Below are 18,969 nucleotides of genomic sequence, written 5' to 3'. Positions count from 1 at the left end.
ATCTGCAGATAAGAGGAAGCGAAATTTTCGTCCGAAAGGCGCGCAGCCATGTGCGACTGAGAGACGGAGGGATTCATCTCGTTCCATGGCTCTGGGAAAACCTCAGAGAATATCTTGACCTGAAGCTCTGGTGGGATGTTGTCAATGGCTCTCGACGGTGTGTAGCGCGGTGATAGCTGCAACAAGATCGAGACTCAGCGACGTCATGAAATCGGAGTGATGCCAATAACAAGCATACTCCAAGAGACTCTAGAAGCGTAGCAACAGTGGACTGCAAGCACAGCAAATTCTTTGTGGGCAACATGTGAATGAGGGGCTCTTCGTTGTAGCGTTCGGGGTGTAAATGCCCACGAATCTTGAACAGGTTTACAAACGAGGCCATTATAAACGTGTTTGTTAACGTATATATAAACCGGTTTATAAACGATGGTGGGCGCTTCATCAATCTACGAGCGAAAAGTCTCATGAGATGAGCACATCAGCTGTGGTGACGCTCCGCGAGCCCTCAAGGCCTCAGCGCTGGATGACGGTGCCTCTGTACGCAATTTCTGAGTGCCAGGAATCGGCGCATCCGCGTGATGGTCGAGTATCTTGACGTTCACCAGTGTGGAGTCACCCTCCACCCGGCACTCCCGAGCATCGATGGTGCGCGCATTCTGGGACGAAAACTTCTCATGTGAGATCAGCGACTCATCGGTCGACAACGCCGGCATTCTCGACTAGTACAACGTCGCTCAGTATCATGTCTTCCGTCTGTTCGAGATCGCAGTGATCAGTGCAAGCGATCTTCGTGCTACAGTGAGCCACACACCTCGCCGTAGAACTGTGCGAGGGTAGTGAGGTTATCAATCCACTTCTCGAGAACTGCGTCAGACGTCCGATCGTCCATGAGGAGCACCTTAGTGATTGCACTGGCCACAGCTGTAAGTCCTGGCCTGCGTGCTGTGAACCGGACGGGGCAAGGACCGGACTGACGTCCTCCGGAGGCCAGCACGACCTCGAGATCGCGATTGAGGAGAGAAGCATAGGAGCCGAGGTCTTCAAGGATCTCGGGGTCGCAATTCCAGCTCCGGAAGTCGCAAGTGGGCGTAGCGGAGTCGACGATAGGAATAGTTGACGAGAGAGCATCTAGGCATATGCGGAGAGTGTTCAGTCGCAGAAGGAGAGTGTTGGGGGTGACACAAAAGGGGGCATCGTAATGTGTGGGGGCAAGCGGAAAGACAAAAACCCGACTCACCTATAAAGCCGCATATTCTGGCGTGTCTGACTATCCTGACTCAGATCCAGATGTTCTCAGCGACATCCAAGACCATTCGAGACTGGCTAGTGGTCCAATGCATGGCTGAGCGGACGTTGGACCGAGCGAGCACGCCCCAGACAGGACCATGGGCTGCTCGGGGAACACCTGGTCAGTAGAATTGTTGAGCCAAGTGCATACGAAGTCAAAAAAGCAACACACTACCAGTGAAACAGATTATCGCCGCGGCAGAGCAGCCCGATTTTGGTCCAGTTGTAGCCATTAGTGAGGGTCGAGGGTCGCAAGGGGGGCGATAAAGAGGGCGAGAGCGTAGCGCGACACGTCGCGATGATGGTAGAGCCTGCTGGGCACGAACGGTGGCAAGGATCAAGGAACGTTCAAGGGAGGATTCTGGACGCCGCGCTCACGTCGCGGGCGCGTCCATGCTGACGTCATCCCATAGGGCGCCTGTACCTGGGTTCCCATTTACAAACATATAAAAACGGCTGCTCTAAGAGGCCTATTACACACACGTTTTCAAACGTCGTTAACAAACCGTTAATGAAAGGTTGTTAAAGTTCTTTTAAATAAACCCCGAACGCTACTTCGTTGACACAAAGCGACTCGAACCTGGCGTAAATCCGAGTTTTCTCGCATCACACGTGCGTTTTCTCCGGCCACAGCTATGTCGTTGTCGGTCGACATGCCGTTGCACACCACTGCAGCGTCACCCATATCGAGCGTGTTCGTTGGCACGAAGTTGTGATATTGGGCAGGGGAGGGCGCTTGAGCGTTCAAATTTGCAGGCGCGCATCACATGGGTTGATTAGGTAAGCATCTCCGAGTTTCGCTGAGTCAGGCCGCCAGCGAATTCTGTACCGCTCCTCAAGCTTCAAGGCCTCACCAGCCTCGCCACGATGTGAAAGTAAGCGTCTCGTCACTTCATATCAGCTGTCAATCCGAACACCAGAAGTGTTTTAGACTGCGTCGTCTGTACGGCGCATTCTTGCCGTCTCGCTAATTGACGCTCCAATATCTTCTCTTCTGCTTGCCACTCCGACACACTTCTAGCAGTATACAAGAGACATCATTAATGGTTTATAACCGGGACACGGATAATGGTAGGCACGTCTTCTGGCGTCTCACCGTTGGTTAAAAGGCTCGTCAAGTCGCAGAGACCTCACTCAGTGGCAGCAGCTACTTCAGTCTCCTCTCCAGCCTCTCCAGTCTCCAGCATCTCCTTCACTTCACCATGAAGTCTTCCTTCGTCGCCCTTGTTCTTTCTGCCCTTGCTTTCTCCGTTCATGCCCTTCCCTCTTCCCCGTACTCCGACAGTGCTCCCCCGTCTTCCGAGTACTCCACCAGCGTACTCCCCTCGTCCGAGCCCTCTTCCGAGCCCTACTCCAGCAGTGCGATCCCTTCTTACCCGTACTCTGGCAGCGAGGTCCCCTCCTCCGAGTACCCCTTGAGTACTTCTTTGCCGTACTCCTCGCACTCCTCGTACTCTAGCATTCCTCCCTCCTCTTCCGCGCATTCTAGCAGCGCTCATCCCTCGGTCACGCCGCATTCCAGCAGCGCTCATCCCTCGTCTAAGCCGCATTCCAGCAGTGTCCACCACACTTCTGCTCATCCGAGCAGTGTCCATCACACTTCTGCCCACCCGACCAGCGTGCACCACACCAGCAGTGCTCGGCCTCACGTGCGTTCATCACCCTCTCTCCGATCGCTTCAGCTGACATGGCCCTCTCCAGCCCACTGCTCCCGCGCACCCCGAGTGCTGCGACAGCACCGTGCCGCTCTACCGCGCCTACAGCAAGGCCGCCACCGACCACTTCTACACGGCGTCCAAATCGGAGCACGACCACGCCGTCGCCTCGCTCGGGTACGCCAACGAGGGAACGGCCGCTCAAGTCTTCCACGCCAAGGTCGCCGGCGCGGTTCCGCTCTACCGGCTCTACAGCTCGAAGGGCACGGACCACTTCTACACCACGAGCGCGTCGGAGCGCAGCAACGCGTTGTCGAAGCTCGGGTTCGCGAGCGAGGGCATCGCGGCGTACGTGTATCCGACCGCGAAGTGCGGGAGCGTGCCTCTGTACCGGATGTACTCGAAGTCGGCGGCGGACCACTTCTACACGACGAACTTGAACGAGAAGAACAAGGCGGTGGCGTCGCTGGGGTACACGTACGAGGGAGTGGCGGGGTACGTGAACCCCGTGAAGGGCAAGGGGTGCTAGGCACGCCGCACGCTATGGTGAGTGGTCACGACACGGATTTCAACCCACGATCAAGGCTTGTTAACCTGCATATTTTAGCTTCTGTTGTGCACCGCCAGCGATGCATAATACCCGTCAAGTCCAAACGGGCACATTGACGCTGAAGCCGTTTCGGTCTCGTGCTCATCTTCTCGTCATTCGTGCTCCGGCTTTGCCTCGTCGTCCGTATATTCATCCCCGTAATCCACATCACCCTGGGAGTTGTCCCCCTCGTTCCACGCCCCGTGCTTTTCCTCTTCGACTTAGACTCCCTCTTTTTCTCCGTCGTTGTCGCACTCTTTGATGCTATCTTCTCATCGATGATCACCTCGTCTTCGGCCGTCATCACAGAGGAGTCCTCGTGATTTTCATACGGTATCATTCGGAGGCGCATACAACTATGGGAGACATGGCATAGATTGAAAGATCATTCACAGTGCGCGTGCACCGGTGTGGATTCCACTGTCGAGGCGGTGTTAGGCCGCATGCGTCTTCGGACGGCCGGAACTTCGCGAGTTGAACAAGGGTAGAGAGCAACGCCAAGAGAAGGGGGCGGCGGGACAGGCCGCTGGGAGAACTATCATGCAACACTCAGCTCGTGCCGTTGTCTGATACGCAGGGTGTCCACCGCATCGTGAGCTCAGAGTCATAGCCACCAGCTAGCTGCATGGCAGGGTGAAGACGCCTCGAAGCAGTGTGGGCTTGGAAGTTGGGAGCCTGACCAAGGATGCGGGCACGTGCCACGCGCCGCCAGCGCTGAAACCGTGGCGCTCCCTCCCATCATCCGCTCTTGTCGCTAACTAGCATCGAGGTCTGGGCGCACCGCTTCGTGGGGTTCGTTGCCCGTTTCTCGGGCCCAGCAGACGAGAACATGATGCCGAGCCGGTGGCTTGGCAGAGGCGCAACAACATATCCTTCTCCACTGTCCGCCTCCTCTTCGACCGCGACCACGACTCACTGTTCACGACCCCCTCGTCGTCGCGACAATGCCGGGATCGTCCCAGTTCGTGAGCCAGTTCTTCGCGCTCTGCATCAAGAACTGGACCATTCTCCTCAAACATCCTTTCGCAAGTGTTTCCCATCTGATCACGCGTCCACCTGCTGATCTCCGCCGCAGCTCTCGCTTTTCCGCTGCCTCATAGGCCCCATCGGGATCGGCATCCTCCTCGCATACGCACCAAGCTTCATCTCAAAGCCCGACGTCGTCCGTCTTTCCTTCCGCATGAGCTTCGAATAACGCTGATCCCTCCGTTCTTCAGGGCGGCCTCGGCTCTATCGTCCCTGTCCGCGCCCTCGCCGACGCCTTTGATGCCCGACGGATCCTGCTCTGGTCTGACGACACCAACTCTACTGCCGCAGGTTTCACTGCGGATGACGTCGTCGCCCGCATGACCGCTGGGTTCTCCAGCAAACAGCTTGCCGCATTCCACAAGGTCACTACGGACGAGATCGCAGGCCGGTGTGTCGAGAACCCAAATGGCAAGTCTGGGTGCTTCGCAGCCGTCACCTTCGAACGGCTCCCCGCGCGCGGAAACAACCAGACCATCAACTACACGATCCGGGTCGACGACTCCACCGGCTTCATCGACGTCAAGGGGCACAACAGCGACTACGAAGTCAGAGTACTGCCTGTGCAGTGGGCTGTCGACAGTGTGAGTACGCTCTCGTCAACTTGATTGTTGCGCTGACGTTCTTGCAGGCGATTATCGAGGTCCAAACGGGCACGAAGCCTCCCACCCCGCTCGAGTGGCCATTTTTTTGGGATTTTGGGGGCGACGCCAGCGATTCTCGACTGAGTATGTGGCAAGCGCACTCTCACCACAGCCCCGCTAACGTACATCGCACCAGACTTCCTCAGGATGGTCGGCTATCTTTTACAGCTTCCATTGTACGTATTCGCACCATCTGTATCGTCTGACGTGTCACTGACGGCGCGGCCTAGCTACATCTGTCTCATCGGGATTGCGTACCATATTCCAGGAGCTGCCACAGCCGAGCGTACGGTGGGCCTGACTAGTCATATGAAGGCGATGGGATTGTCGGACACTGCCCGCGTCTTGTGAGCCATTTCCCTCCGCTCGTCAATCCGTAAACCGACTGGTTTCTAGGTCATGGCATTTCAGCCTGTCGCTCGCCTATCTCCCGGCATGGATCGTCCTCTCCATCATCTGGAAGGTCAAGCTGTTCATTCTCACCAGCTATGGTTTCATCTTCGCCCTCTGCGTTCTTACCGGCCTCGCGACCGCCTCGTTTTCGATGTTCATTATGGCGCCCTTCGGGAAGTCTCCTTCACTCGCTGCGATCCTTGCGACGCTCTGCTGTCTTGTGCCAATCACGATCACTATGTTTTGGCCGAACATGGACTCCACCAACGCCGGCATCCTCACATTCTTCTTCCCGACCTTCTTCTTCGGCTGGACGTTTACCACAATCACGGACTTTGAGACCCTTCTCCTGCCAGCTTCCCTCACGACGCAGCCACAGCACGAGTTTCCACCTCCTACAATCCTCCCGATGTTGATTGCCGTAATCGTGCGCTCTCCCTTCTCCCTCCTTCGCACTCACCCGCTGACCAGTGACTAGATCTCGATATTCTTCTGGCCCATTGCCGGCGCTCTCATTGAGCGGTGGCGATTCGACCCCTGGAACCCGTTCGGGTCGCGTGCGCCGTTATGCGGTCGCCGCGCAAAGGACGAGAAGCCGCACGCACACCCTCCTGGCACCGCGATCTCCATCCGCGGCCTCGAGAAGTCGTTCCAGTCGTCCGTGTTCAGGCGCAAGTCCGGGCTCGTCATGGCCGTGCAGGACCTCACGCTCGACATCCCGGAGCACGGCATCTTCGCGCTGCTCGGGCCCAACGGGTGCGTATCACCCATGCGTCGGGTGGAGGTCGGGAGCTGACGCGCGATGTTTCTATTCCAGCGCGGGCAAGTCGACGCTCATGGCCGTCCTCGCGGGCCTCACCGGGCGCACGCGCGGGACGGTTCTCTACGGGGACGGCGTGCGCGAGCCCGCGCGCGGGAGCGTTGGTATCGTGCCGCAGAAGAACGTGCTCTTTGATGAGCTTTCGTGTCTGCAGACCCTCCGACTGTGGCGCGAGATCAAGACCGCAGGCAACGCGGGCGCGACGCGCGAGTCGGACGCGGACCTCGAGGGTCTCCTCCGCGACTGCGATCTGGCGGAGAAAATTCATTACCCATCGGGCAAGCTCAGCGGCGGACAGAAGCGGAAGCTCCAGCTCGCCATCGGGTTGGTGGGAGGATCGTCGAGTACGTTTTCCCGCGCCCGTGCGAGCTCATGCGTGCTGACTGGCCCTCCTTCCAGTTGTCTTGGTCGACGAAGCGACGTCCGGGTCGATCCGATTTCGCGGCGCGCGATCTGGAAGACACTTGCCGCAGTGAAGGAGTCGAGAACGATTGTCTTCACGACGCACGTAAGTCGCCCAGGCAGATCGCGAGTGCGTGCGCAGGTTCTGACACGGCCTTCATAGTTTCTGGACGAGGCAGATCTGCTCGCCGACGACATCGCCGTGCTGGCTACCCCCGGAAAGCTCGTCGCACACGGCACCTCAATCTCGCTCAAATCGACTCGCGGCGAAGGCTACAAGCTGCGCGTCACTTTCGACGCGGAGACTGCCAAGACCGGGATCCCGGAGTCCGATGTTCTGCAGTTCGTGCAGCGCACGGCGCCGGCGGCCTATGCGACCACGACGGGGCCTCGGGAGCGTGTTTTCCACCTCAAAACTACGGACCTCCACGTCGTCAAGCACGTGCTGGAGGACGTCGACAAGGAGAAGACGCGCATGCAGATCTCTTCCTATTCGGTGTCGGCCGCGTCCATTGAAGACATCTTCTTGGAGCTGATGGACGCCGAGGACAAGAACGAGGATCCCGAGAACACTTCTAAGGACAACATCGCGGAGACTGGTGGCAGCGCCGAACGTCGATCCCACGAGAAAGTCGAGCTGACGACCGGTGTGCAGCGTTCCGTCTTCGGTCAAGCTCTCACGATCTGCTACAAGCGGCTGTTGATCCTCCGTCGCTCCTGGCTCGCACCTCTCCTTGCCCTTACCTTCGTCATCATCCCGTCCGTGATCCCGCTCAAGTTCCTTGAAACTGGCGGTAACACGTGCGACGTCGTCAGTCGCGACTTCAGCGGAAACTCGCTATATCTTACCACTTCGCCGCTCGAATATCTGTTTGGAGAAAATCCGGGTCCCTCGCTCTTCCCTCCAGACGCTCTCGCACCGCTCAACGTTTCCGGCGTGCTCACCAACACCTCGATCCCCTTCACCTCCAACGCCTCCTTCGTTGAGTACATCAGCCGCAACTTCACCAACATTTGGAGCCCCGGTCTCAGCATCGACCTCGACACTGGTGCCGCGCTCATTGCTTGGAGCGCCCACGAAGCCCTCTCGAGTGCCACGTTCTTGAACGCTGCCTCGAACCTCCTCCTCAATCACGCGCTCAACAGCACCGGGGCCGGTACGGGCTACGCCACTCCTCTGCTGATCACCCCAACCATTGGCAGCTTCGCATCGAAGGGCTTGGGCGACCTGACCCCCATTGTGTGGGCCGCGGTGTTCAGCGCGGCGATGGCCGTGTTCCCCGGGTTCTTCGCGCTGTACGTCGCGCGCGAACGCCACTCGGAGGTGCAGGCGATGCATTTCTCGAACGGGCTGTCGAACCCGGCTGGGCTCTGGCTCGGGCATCTGATCTTCGACGCGATGACGACGACGTTTGCGGCGACGTTGCTCGTGGTCGTGTGGGCAGGAAAGTATGCGTTCTTCTTCCACGGCTTGGGCTACTTGGTGAGTGCGATTCCAGTGTGACTATAGTACGGTCGGGGGCTGACTTGCGCCGTGGATAAAGTGGCTCGTGATGATGCTGTACGGGATCGCGAGCATCCTATATGCGTACTTATTTACCCTGTACTTCAAGTCACCTCTCGGTGCATGGGCAGCGATTGCTGTCTGGCATGTTATTCTGTTCTTGGTAGGTGACTTTCAACTCATCAGTATGGTCTTGACTTAACGTTGTTCCACAGCTCTACACAATGGCCTACGTCTTAGCCCAGACGTACGGGGACGCCGTAGAGACACAGTCGTTGTACGCCGTGATTCGTGAGTATCACTTTCCTTCATGTCTGACTCGGAGCTGATTATTATCCCAGACTTCACGGTGGGCCTCGTCTCTCCCCTTCCGAGCCTCGTAAGTCTGTGTGCGATTCAAGATGCTTGCTCCCTGCTCACGTCCCATCACAGATTCGCTCCTCTTTCGTCGCCACCAATCTCTTCTCCATACTTTGCGTCGGTGAAGTGGTCACCGGACCCTCCCTCTACGGCAACATCATGCACTACGGCGGGCCTATCCTCTACCTCGTTCTTCAATCGTTCATCTACTTCGGCATACTCGTCTACGCGGACTCCTTCTCCCTCGTCCGCAGCACCCTCATCCGCCTCCGGACCAAGGGGCTCCGCGCACGTCGGAACTCGCCGACGTCCACGGAGAATGTCCGTCTTGCATCCGCGTCCGACACGGATGGCAACGACATCGCTCTCCGAGTGTGCAATGTGTCCAAGTCCTTCGGCGCTTTCAAAGCCGTTGAAGGCGTCAGCTTCGACGTCTCCAAGGACACCGTCTTCGCCCTCCTCGGTCCGAACGGCGCGGGGAAGACGACGACGTTCAACATGATCCGTGAGTCTCCTCATCGTGGGCGCGCGTTCGCCGCGCTGACATGCTTGCTCTCAGGGGGCGACATGACGCCCGACTGGGGCGAAATCTTTGTGAACGGGCACTCCGTCGTGGGGAACACCAAGGCCGCCCGCTTCTCGCTGGGTGTCTGTCCGCAGTTCTCGGCCATCGACGCGCAGCTCACCGTCCGCCAACACCTGCGGGTGTACGCGCGGCTCAAGGGTCTGCAGCGCGGCGCGCAGGTCGACGAGAACGTCGACGCGGTGATGCGCGTCATGGGCCTGCATGTGTACGCCGACCGTCTGGCGAACAAGCTCTCGGGCGGGAACCAGCGGAAGCTCGCGCTGGCGATTGCGCTCATCGGTGGGCATCCGTCTGACACACGTCTACTCGAACAAGGAGTTGACCACTACACAGGAAACCCATCGGTCGTGCTCGTCGACGAGTTCTCGACCGGGGTAGATGCGAAGATGAAGCGTGACATGTGGAGCACGCTCAAGCACGTCGCGCCCGGAAAGGCGTTCGTGATCACCACCCGTGCGTCTCTCATTCCACCTGTGGAGTCCTTCTGACGAGCCTGCTCCCAGACTCCATGGAGGAAGCCTCTACTCTCGCGAGCGACGTCGGCATCATCTCGCAGCGCTTGCTCGGTGAGTTTCTACCCACATCTCCCGTTTCATATTCCCATTCTGATTGCTGCTGGACAGCTGTCGACTCGACCGATGCACTCATGGCTCGATACGCGCGATACCTGGTTCACTTCCCTGGCCGCACGCGCGAAGACGTCGTGCGCGCGCAAGAGGTGATGGCACGCATCCCTGGTGCGCGCCTCTGCGATGACGTCGCGACACGCTTCGAGGTTCCCGTCGGGAACGCCGACGAGGGCGTGCCCTCGCTCGCCGTGCTGTTTGGCCTGCTCGCGCACGCTGGCGTGGGTGAATACGCCGTGGAGGAGGCGAGCCTCGAGAGCGTTTTCATGCAGGTCATCCGAGACAACGACAGGCCTAACGAACGGGATGAAAAGTTTGCCTGACGGGACATCTGTAACGGCTCGGTCATTATGCTAACGATATTCACCCGGCTCCACTATTGTATATCTCTCCCTACTTGTAACTATCAGTACAGCTACTTATCCCTCATACGTCATGCTTAAGTGTACCGTCCCGCTCCGCGAAGACCACTTGTGGCCTTCCTCTTCTCGCATGCTAGACAAAGTCGGATTTTCAATGCACTGGGCTGGGACAATTGGCAACTCGTAGAGCGACGATGGTACCTCACTCTCACGCTCTCCTAGACCTAGCCCCCCGTCTTCCGAGAAAATGTTCGTCGCCCCTCGCTCCGTGGTCTTCGTTGCGCTGTTCAACGCCCTCTCCCTCGCGGCCGCCGTGAAGCGCGTTAACGTCACACGCAGCATGCGCTACGAAGCCAGGGAGAACGCCTGGGCGGGCTGGAAAACCGACCACGGCATCGCCCTTAGTGAGCCGCGCGCGGGCTGCCTCAAACGCTTCGTATGCTCGTTCGATCCGTGGTTCCACGGCAACAGCAACAACGCCGACGACAGCAACAACGGCTGCTCAGGATCCGATATGACGAGTTAGAACGATGACAAGCGGGTGCAGGCGAGGATCGACAAGGTACGATATCGTCCCGCTGTTCTCAACGCTTGGAACGTCTCTTGGAAATACTCGCGCCTAGTGTCCCGGCTGCGTCGGCCCTGCACCGTGTGACGAGGACGACCATTTGACTCCTCAGGAGACTGGCAGTCTGTGGCCCTCGTACCTATGGACCTCGGGATGTACCATGACGTCCTGCTACGTCGCGGGAAGATGATGTCACACGACTGGAATGGAGTCTTAACAATTGGGCGCGGAGTAGTGTGGAGGAGCAACGGTGCGGCGTGATTCTTCGTTCTTGGTCCGGCTCTGCGCGCAGTTGCTCGGGGTCTGACTCGGGCGTGGTTTGAGGCACGACGCCCAGCTTCTCCAGCTCGACCGTGCTCGCGACTTTGAGCGCGTCTGACTTGACCTTGACGCTAACCCGGGAGGCGAAGCTATCGAACGGGGTGGTATGTGGGTCAACCAGTGACGCGTCTCCCGCGAGTCCGAGGACGGAGGCTCGCTGACACGCTGCAGCCAAGTTCTGGTCGGAGAATTGTTGGAGTCTAAACACCATCGATTGTTTGAGGATGGGGCATGGGGATGTATGAAGGAGAGAGGGAAAGAGAGCGGTCAACGGTGAGAGTCGTTGGACTCCGAGGCCGTGATAGCGGTTCGGGCCGTGGCGGCCGGCGCGCTTGGGCCTTACATAAGCCCATCGCAACGGGCGTCATCGCGCCGACTGATGGGATTTGGGCGGGTCCAAGTGAAACACTTCCACCTGAAATGGAGGCAGGTCTTTGAAGATGCAGTGTTAAATGTGAAAGGATCTTCGCTGCACCAGTGTCACTTGCAGTACTCCCGGTAGGCTTCGTGCCCAGAATTCATTTGGTCATGCCGCATGATGCGTGTCCCGTCCGACAAGATCCGGAAGGAAGTTCCGTGTGCGCCCCCGCCGTTCGTTGGAAGCCGGAGTTGCTGCGGCAACTGTCCGGTCGTCGTGGCCACGACACAGAAGGAGGCCACGGCCGCACTCAGCGCGCCCACCACTCCCAATGCTCGGGCCAATCGATAGACGTGAAGCGGGGTGGGGAGTTGAAAACTGAGCACAAGATACTTGACCACGGAGTTACCGGCGAAAACAAACCACGACCACGAGTGGAGAAAATACGACGATGCGATTGGGTACGTCGATATCCTAGCACAATCGGCTTTAAGAAAGTGTCCACAGAAGAGGAGAACCCAATGGAGCCTGCAAAGCATATCACAAGCACTCATGAAAGATAACGAATTCAGGGTATCGTCGATGAGAAAATGGCATTAAAGGGTACGACGACGACGGAGAAGAGGGAATCGAAGTCGGAGAGGAAAAGCACGGGGCGCGGGATGAGGGGGACAACTCCCAGGGTGATGTGGATTACGGGGATGAATATACGGACGACGAGGCAAAGCCGGAGCACGAATGACGAGACGATGAGCACGAAACCGAAACGGCTTCGATGTCAATGTGTCCGTTTGGACTTGACGGGTATTATGCATCGCTGGCGACGCACGATAGAATCTGAAATATGCAAGTTAACAAGCCTTGATCGTGGGTTGAAATCCGTGTCGTGACCACCCACCATAGCGTGCGGCGTGCCTAGCACCCCTTGCCCTTCACGGGGTTCACGTACCCCGCCACTCCCTCGTACGTGTACCCCAGCGACGCCACCGCCTTGTTCTTCTCGTTCAAGTTCGTCGTGTAGAAGTGGTCCACCGCCGACTTCGAGTACATCCGGTACAGAGGCACGCTCCCGCACTTCGCGGTCGGATACACGTACGCCGCGATGCCCTCGCTCGCGAACCGAGCTTCGACAACGCGTTGCTGCGCTCCGACGCGCTCGTGGTGTAGAAGTGGTCCGTGCCCTTCGAGCTGTAGAGCCGGTAGAGCGGAACCGTGCCGGCGACCTTGGCGTGGAAGGCTTGAGCGGCCGTCCCCTCGTTGGCGTACCCGAGCGAGGCGACGGCGTGGTCGTGCTCCGATTTGGACGCCGTGTAGAAGTGGTCGGTGGCGGCCTTGCTGTAGGCGCGGTAGAGCGGCACGGTGCTGTCGCAGCACTCGGGGTGCGCGGGAGCAGTGGGCTGGAGAGGGCCATGTCAGCTGAAGCGATCGGAGAGAGGGTGATGAACGCACATGAGGCCGAGCACTGCTGGTGTGGTGCACGCTGGTCGGGTGGGCAGAAGTGTGATGGACACTGCTCGGATGAGCAGAAGTGTGGTGGACACTGCTGGAATGCGGCTTGGCCGAGGTATGCGCGCTGCTGGAATGCGGCGTGACCGAGGGATGGGCGCTGCTGGAATGCGCGGAAGAGGAGAGAGGAATGCTAGAGTACGAGGAGTACGAGGAGTACGGCAAAGAAGTACTCAAGGGGTACTCGGAGGAGGGGAGATCGCTGCCAGAGTACGGGTAAGAAGGAATCGCACTGCTGGAGTACGGGGAAGAGGGAAGGGCATGAACGGAGAAAGCAAGGGCAGAAAGAACAAGGGCGACGAAGAAGACTTCATGGCGAAGTGAAGATGCTGGAGGAGACTGGAGAGGCTGGAGAGGAGACTGAAGTAGCTGGCTGCCACTGAGTGAGGTCTCTGCGACTTGACGAGCCTTTTAACCAACGGTGAGACGCCAGAAGACGTGCCTACCATTATCCGTGTCCTGGTTAGAAACCATTAATGATGTCTCTTGTATACTGCTAGAAGTGTGTCGGAGTGGCAAGCAGAAGAGAAGATATTGGAGCGTCAATTAGCGAGACGGCAAGAATGCGCCGTACAGACGACGCAGTCCAAACCACTTCTGGTGTTCGGATTGACAGCGGATATGAAGTGACGAGACGCTTACTTTCACATCGTGGCGAGGCTGGTGAGACCTTGAGGAGCGGTACAGAATTCGCTGGCGGTTCGGAGGTGCTTACCTAATCAACCCATGTGATGTTCGTCGCTGCAAATGTGAACGCTTGATCAAGCGCCCTCCCCTGCTCTTAGCTGCTCCCTAACGTTACTAGCCTTCGTGGGACGCGACATCGCTCGCTACGCAATGCTAGCAACGTGCGCTATTCTGGACTACAGCACTCGTACATGCAGACGGTAGAGACAGAAATGCGAGATGATGCACCTTGAACCAAGTGGGGCAGCAGTGCGCGGACTCCAGAAGTTGACCAGAACGCGGAACGAGTGGTCGGCGAAGCGCGTCTGTCATATAATGTTGAAATTCAAACTATACACGTGACTAGACCACCCAGAAAGGTGTTCGCTGAATTACTCAGCTACGCCAGACCTGATTGACACCAAACTCGGCCAGAGTGCTTAATTGCATACCAGAAACATGTTTTGATTGTTATACATGCAATAAGTACACGTGTGTGCGGTGGGGGAGGGGATTAGAGGAGCCACCGTCCTATTGGAGTGTAAGCGCCGAATGTAACATTTGTTCTTGTTTGGCTCCCCTGTTCACGCCCTAAGCACTGAATTGCTCGCTGCGCTCGCAATCATTTATGCCTCCTTCCGCCCGTGCTCCTCTCAATCGTCACCGCAAGGCCACGGTGGCTCTAAATAAATGTTTGTAGCAAGCATCCCGTCAATGATTGTCGCGCCGCCACGCTTGGAGTGTCTCAAGCTCTCGCGCGGCTTCTGTGTTAGAGTTCTGCCCTGGATACGGGCTTTTTCTCCTGTGTAGTGCTGCTGCCGTGGTTGCGGTTTCTCAAGTAAGTCCTCACCTCTTTTTGCTTTCGCATCTTCCAGTTCCCCATCACTCTTCCAGCCCGCTAAAGTACGTCGCGTTCGCGCTGTCTGTCTGCGCCCACTGCAAAATTCCTTTTCCCCTTCCCCGCATCGCCCTCTGCGGCCATCCCTCTCGTGTTCACCCCAAGGCACTGGAGTTTGTGTTTGACCTGCTCCGTCTGCGTAGAGTCTTCAATCGGGACAGCCGCATTTCCGAACGGCACCCCTTTGGCCACGTGAACCCATGACCAAGGAACCTATGTCAAGTGTCGCCACGCCACGGTTTAGGTTAGTGGACACCTCCTTACTATCGTTACTCAACACTCACGATCGACATAGAGAGCGCACATCCGTCGCGCTCGATATGACAACCACACTGTATGGAGTCAAGGTTACCCATCTCCTGCGTCTCATCTCATGTATTATCATCCCCGTTCGACTTTTCAATCATCCAATCGTGACAGCGGTGCACGCCCTCCACAAGTCGCCCATCTTCTCGGTCTATCACATGCAACGATATCCCCCCGACAGGTCCGCGAACCTCACCTTGCCTTGTAACTTCGGGTGCGCTTCCGGACCCACCTCACTGTTTGGTCCCGCTTAGAGCTGGCCGTAGACGACTTCGACACGATTACCACCGCTTTCACGAACCACTGTCCCGCACCTCCCAACATACCACTCAGATGCATCAACTCCCGGTGACATACGCCCCACCTCCTCCATTTTGGCGTCGTCACCTACCGGGCGACAACGCTCTCATCTGCTCCGAGCCATTGAAGGAGCTTTCCTTCGTTCGTGAACAGCGATGGGCGACTCGCGCTCCGAACGGTCGTTAGCACTGTCCGAATCAACCTTGGGCGATGCCGGCCAAGCGGACAAACGACAGCGAACAGAGTTACTATTGGGTATTTCTCCCCGGGCAAGGCGACCCGGCGCGTGGTGCCTCTGGTTGCGGGACGCGGTATGTGACGTCACTCACATCTTCGCGCCCTCGTGCAGCGCTGATAACTTCCGTGCACGGGTAGCCCCGATGGTGCTCTGACGTTGTCCCATCGAGAGACTCATGGGCCGGCGCAGTGCGCGCGTTGATCACGCAGCGGCTGTTATCAGGGCCTGCGCCAGCGCGCAGGGAGGTGTTGTTCGCTCGATACCTGCCTTTGTTAACGAGGGTCCGCGGATCATGTGCGTGGTGCGTGCGGGCTGGTGTTGGCACAAGCACCAGCACGGAGAAAGTATAGGGTGTTACGTGCGAGGCGCTAATACTGACGCAATTGCACAGACACAGCACCAATGGGCACGGAACGCCCAATGTCTAGTTACTTTTCTTGTCGTCAGACAAATATTCACTGCTTAAAATCCATCCTGCTACACAACGTTCCATCTCAGCGCTTTGTAAATGCACCGTCAGGATACATTTTGTGCTTTTCCGGACCGCGCGGGGGTACAACGTACAACGTAATGGTAAACTGAGCTATATCTACTATCGCCGCCCACGCTCACGCTTGCTATCGGTCATGACCAACGCGTGCGCTTCCTTAAGCCGCACAATGGCTGTCAATGCAGATAGGCTCCCGAACCAGACGTGGGCATAGATAATTAAGGTTCCCATCTGAATCGCGGCGATCGTCCTCCCCCTTCCTCAGACCTTCAACATACGAAGACACTCACCCAGCCTACAGGTCACGCATCAGGCCACAGATGACTCCCCCACATGTACCCATCGACGTGATCGAGACTGTGCTCGACGAGTTCGGCGCTCAAGACGACTTGGGGACGCTCACTGTCTGTGCCCTGGTCTGCGGAGCATGGTTTCCACGGAGCCGCTTCCTCATTTGGCGTACGGTGACGATCACAAGCACAGATACCCTCTACTCTATCTGCAAAACGCTTCAGCGCGATCCCGACTTGCGACTGGTAATCCATGCGGTACGGCTGAAACATATCCACTCCAAGTCGTTCCCCCACACCGCCCCCATGGTTCTCCTTCCGTATCTTCCACACCTCCGACGATGGGATTTCCGATGGCCTTTCTCTACCATGAACCTGGCGAAGGCGACGATTGCCTGTTTTTGCCAGTACAAAGCGGTCAAGACGCTCGTCTTGCGCGACTGCCTGTTTCCCACCCCTCTGCACGTCTATCGACTCATCCACGCCTTTCCCGTTCTCGAGGATGTCCAGCTGTATGATGTCCATTTTATGGGTACTTCTCCAGATGTTTCCCTACTCCCGATTCAGCATCGAGCGTGCAGAACCCTGTCGAAACTCACAGTAAGATCTTCCTCTGAAACACGATTACCCGTCTCAAGATATCTTCACAGTTTGATCTCTCCGAAGACACCATTCAGCTTTTCAAGGTGATCGCGACGCATTCTCCTCAGTTGATCAGTCTTACTATCAGCTGCTCTGTTCTGGCTTCTCTTGAAGGTAGCTAACTCTTCTCGGGGTGCAGTTCGAGATCAACATATCTAAAATTCTCTCCATCCGCAGACGTCCCCTTTGCGAGCTTAAAGAAACTCGAATACCTCACGGTGATAGTGCATCCAAACGAATACACACACTTTCGTGATCCGACAACATGCGCAAAGTTCAAGGAATACGCGGATCAGGGGACGCTTCTTGTGTCACTTCGCTCTGTCACCTTCGTATTCCAAAGCGAAGGTTTGCATTGGTTCGCGGTCGATATGAACCACGATCAAACCGCGACCATTCTTAGCCTCACTCGGACAATCCAGAGCCATGAGAACCTCAGGAACAGCGGAATAACATGCGTGGTGGAGAACTCGACGAGAAATCTTAAGGTCAGATGGACGACATCCGTTCAACGTCTTTTCTCGCCACTGCACGAACAGGGATTGCTGACGGTGAGGTTCGCATACCCCCATTGTGAGTTCCTCGGTCTCTTTCATCCGTCTGCTTGCTAAAGACTCTGCTCTCTTAGCCGTCTTTGACGGGTCGTTCGATGTCTCCGGTTCATATGGACACCCATCCACTGCGTGGGCTCTTGTCTTCTCGCGCGATGGAAGCTGGGCAGCCACAGTTGCAGGTATCATAGTTGATTCTGATAGGAAGGGATCTATGATGATATGGAACACCCTGGCCGGCGGCGCGCCGGTTCTAGAACGGTGGTGGAGCTTTCCAGGACCTGTCCGATATAACACGCCCAACCTCGTCTTCTCCCCTTCAAGCACTCATCTACTTCACCTCACAAGTGATAACGTCCACATATCCCGCCTACCAAATCCACACGCGCTCAGTGACTTTCATGAATCGCCACACGCGCTGGGGAACATTGACGTCATGGAGTTCGGGAAGGCGCTCAGCGCAACATGGTCGCCGGACAGCCGCCGAATATACGTCCTGTTCACTTCGGGAGACGTACATGTCTGGGACGCGAGGGAGCTCAAGTACCTTCGCGCGCTCCTAGCACCGCGATCCGCCATACCCAACGACCCATCCGGGAATGTGGTGACGACGAGTTTCGCGACTTGTCGTCAAGGTCGCCATCTCCTGTCTCACGTAACCTTCTATCGCGACATCCCCGACGGAACGTTGGGGTACCTTGATTACGTTCTTGTCTGGGACATAACTTCCGGAGGATGTCATGTAGTACGCCGTGTCAATCTCCGCGATCCCCATCACCACGGACGGAGTACGCGCCAAGCCGTTCTACGGTGCAGCGAAGGCGACGACAGCTTCGACGTACTCTCAAACACCGAAGACGAGGCGCTGTTCCTCGACTCCGGGAGCGACGGCGAAGCGTCTGGCGTTGCTACCACACCTGTGCGGATCCTTGAAGAACTCCGGATAGCGGCTTTATCTTCGGACGGGCGCCGCGCTTTGTGCTTGGAGAAACCCCCATCGTACATCACGCACTCCTTCTGCGTCGTGGACACGTCTACCGGCCAGCCGCTCTCGGAAGCTCGTGAGAGAACGGGCCGCCACATCATTTACTGCGTCCAGGGCCGGGGTCTCCTATTGGGTGGGCACGACGCATCGAAGCCGCCCCACCGGAGCTACTGGAACACGGAGGACGGCACGCTTTTCTTCCTCCCTCCGATACAAAAGATGGACCCATTCACCTTTGCGGCCACGTCGGACGGATCGGTGTTCGGGTGGACTGCGTATGGTGGGCCGGTGGTATTTGAACGGGCCGCGCTCGAACGGATACCAGCAGAGAAGGATTGAAGGAACGTACGATGCTCCTGTGATATTCACCCGACTTATGCGCCTGGATTCGTGCGATATGGTTGTGTAGGATTTCGACGAGTTAGTGGCACGTACTCAGGAAAGAATGTGTCAATTTCCACTCCTACAAGCTTCGGTCGCCGCGAGATTGAGATGCACTTGGGGAGAGGACAGGAAGCCGCCAGTGCGCGGCGCGCGGTCGATCATGTGCTGAAGCTCCCTGATGTGCTTCATCGCAAGCGCGAATGTCACCGCGA

The 18,969-nt window shown here is 57.3% G+C and overlaps 2 protein-coding genes across 2 annotated transcripts; both read left to right on the top strand.

The window, feature by feature from the left end:
- Positions 1–16,225: 16,225 nt before the first annotated feature.
- BXZ73DRAFT_57372 (uncharacterized protein) lies at positions 16,226–16,885 on the top strand (the record flags this gene model as incomplete). Its single annotated transcript, XM_048021573.1, has 1 exon — positions 16,226–16,885. The coding sequence occupies one exon, from the start codon at positions 16,226–16,228 to the stop codon at positions 16,883–16,885; it is 660 nt and encodes a 219-aa protein (XP_047871232.1).
- Positions 16,886–17,824: 939 nt separating this feature from the next.
- Positions 17,825–18,712, top strand: BXZ73DRAFT_83010 (uncharacterized protein; the record flags this gene model as incomplete). Its single annotated transcript, XM_048023838.1, has 1 exon — positions 17,825–18,712. One exon carries the CDS (start codon positions 17,825–17,827, stop codon positions 18,710–18,712), a length of 888 nt encoding a protein of 295 aa, XP_047871231.1.
- Positions 18,713–18,969: the final 257 nt, after the last annotated feature.

This window comes from Epithele typhae (assembly GCF_022376455.1).
Source record: "Epithele typhae strain CBS 203.58 chromosome Unknown BXZ73scaffold_152, whole genome shotgun sequence".
Taxonomy (NCBI): Eukaryota; Fungi; Basidiomycota; class Agaricomycetes; order Polyporales; family Epitheliaceae; genus Epithele; species Epithele typhae.
Note: the sequence above shows the minus strand (reverse complement) of the source record. Positions and strands in the feature narration are given on the sequence as shown.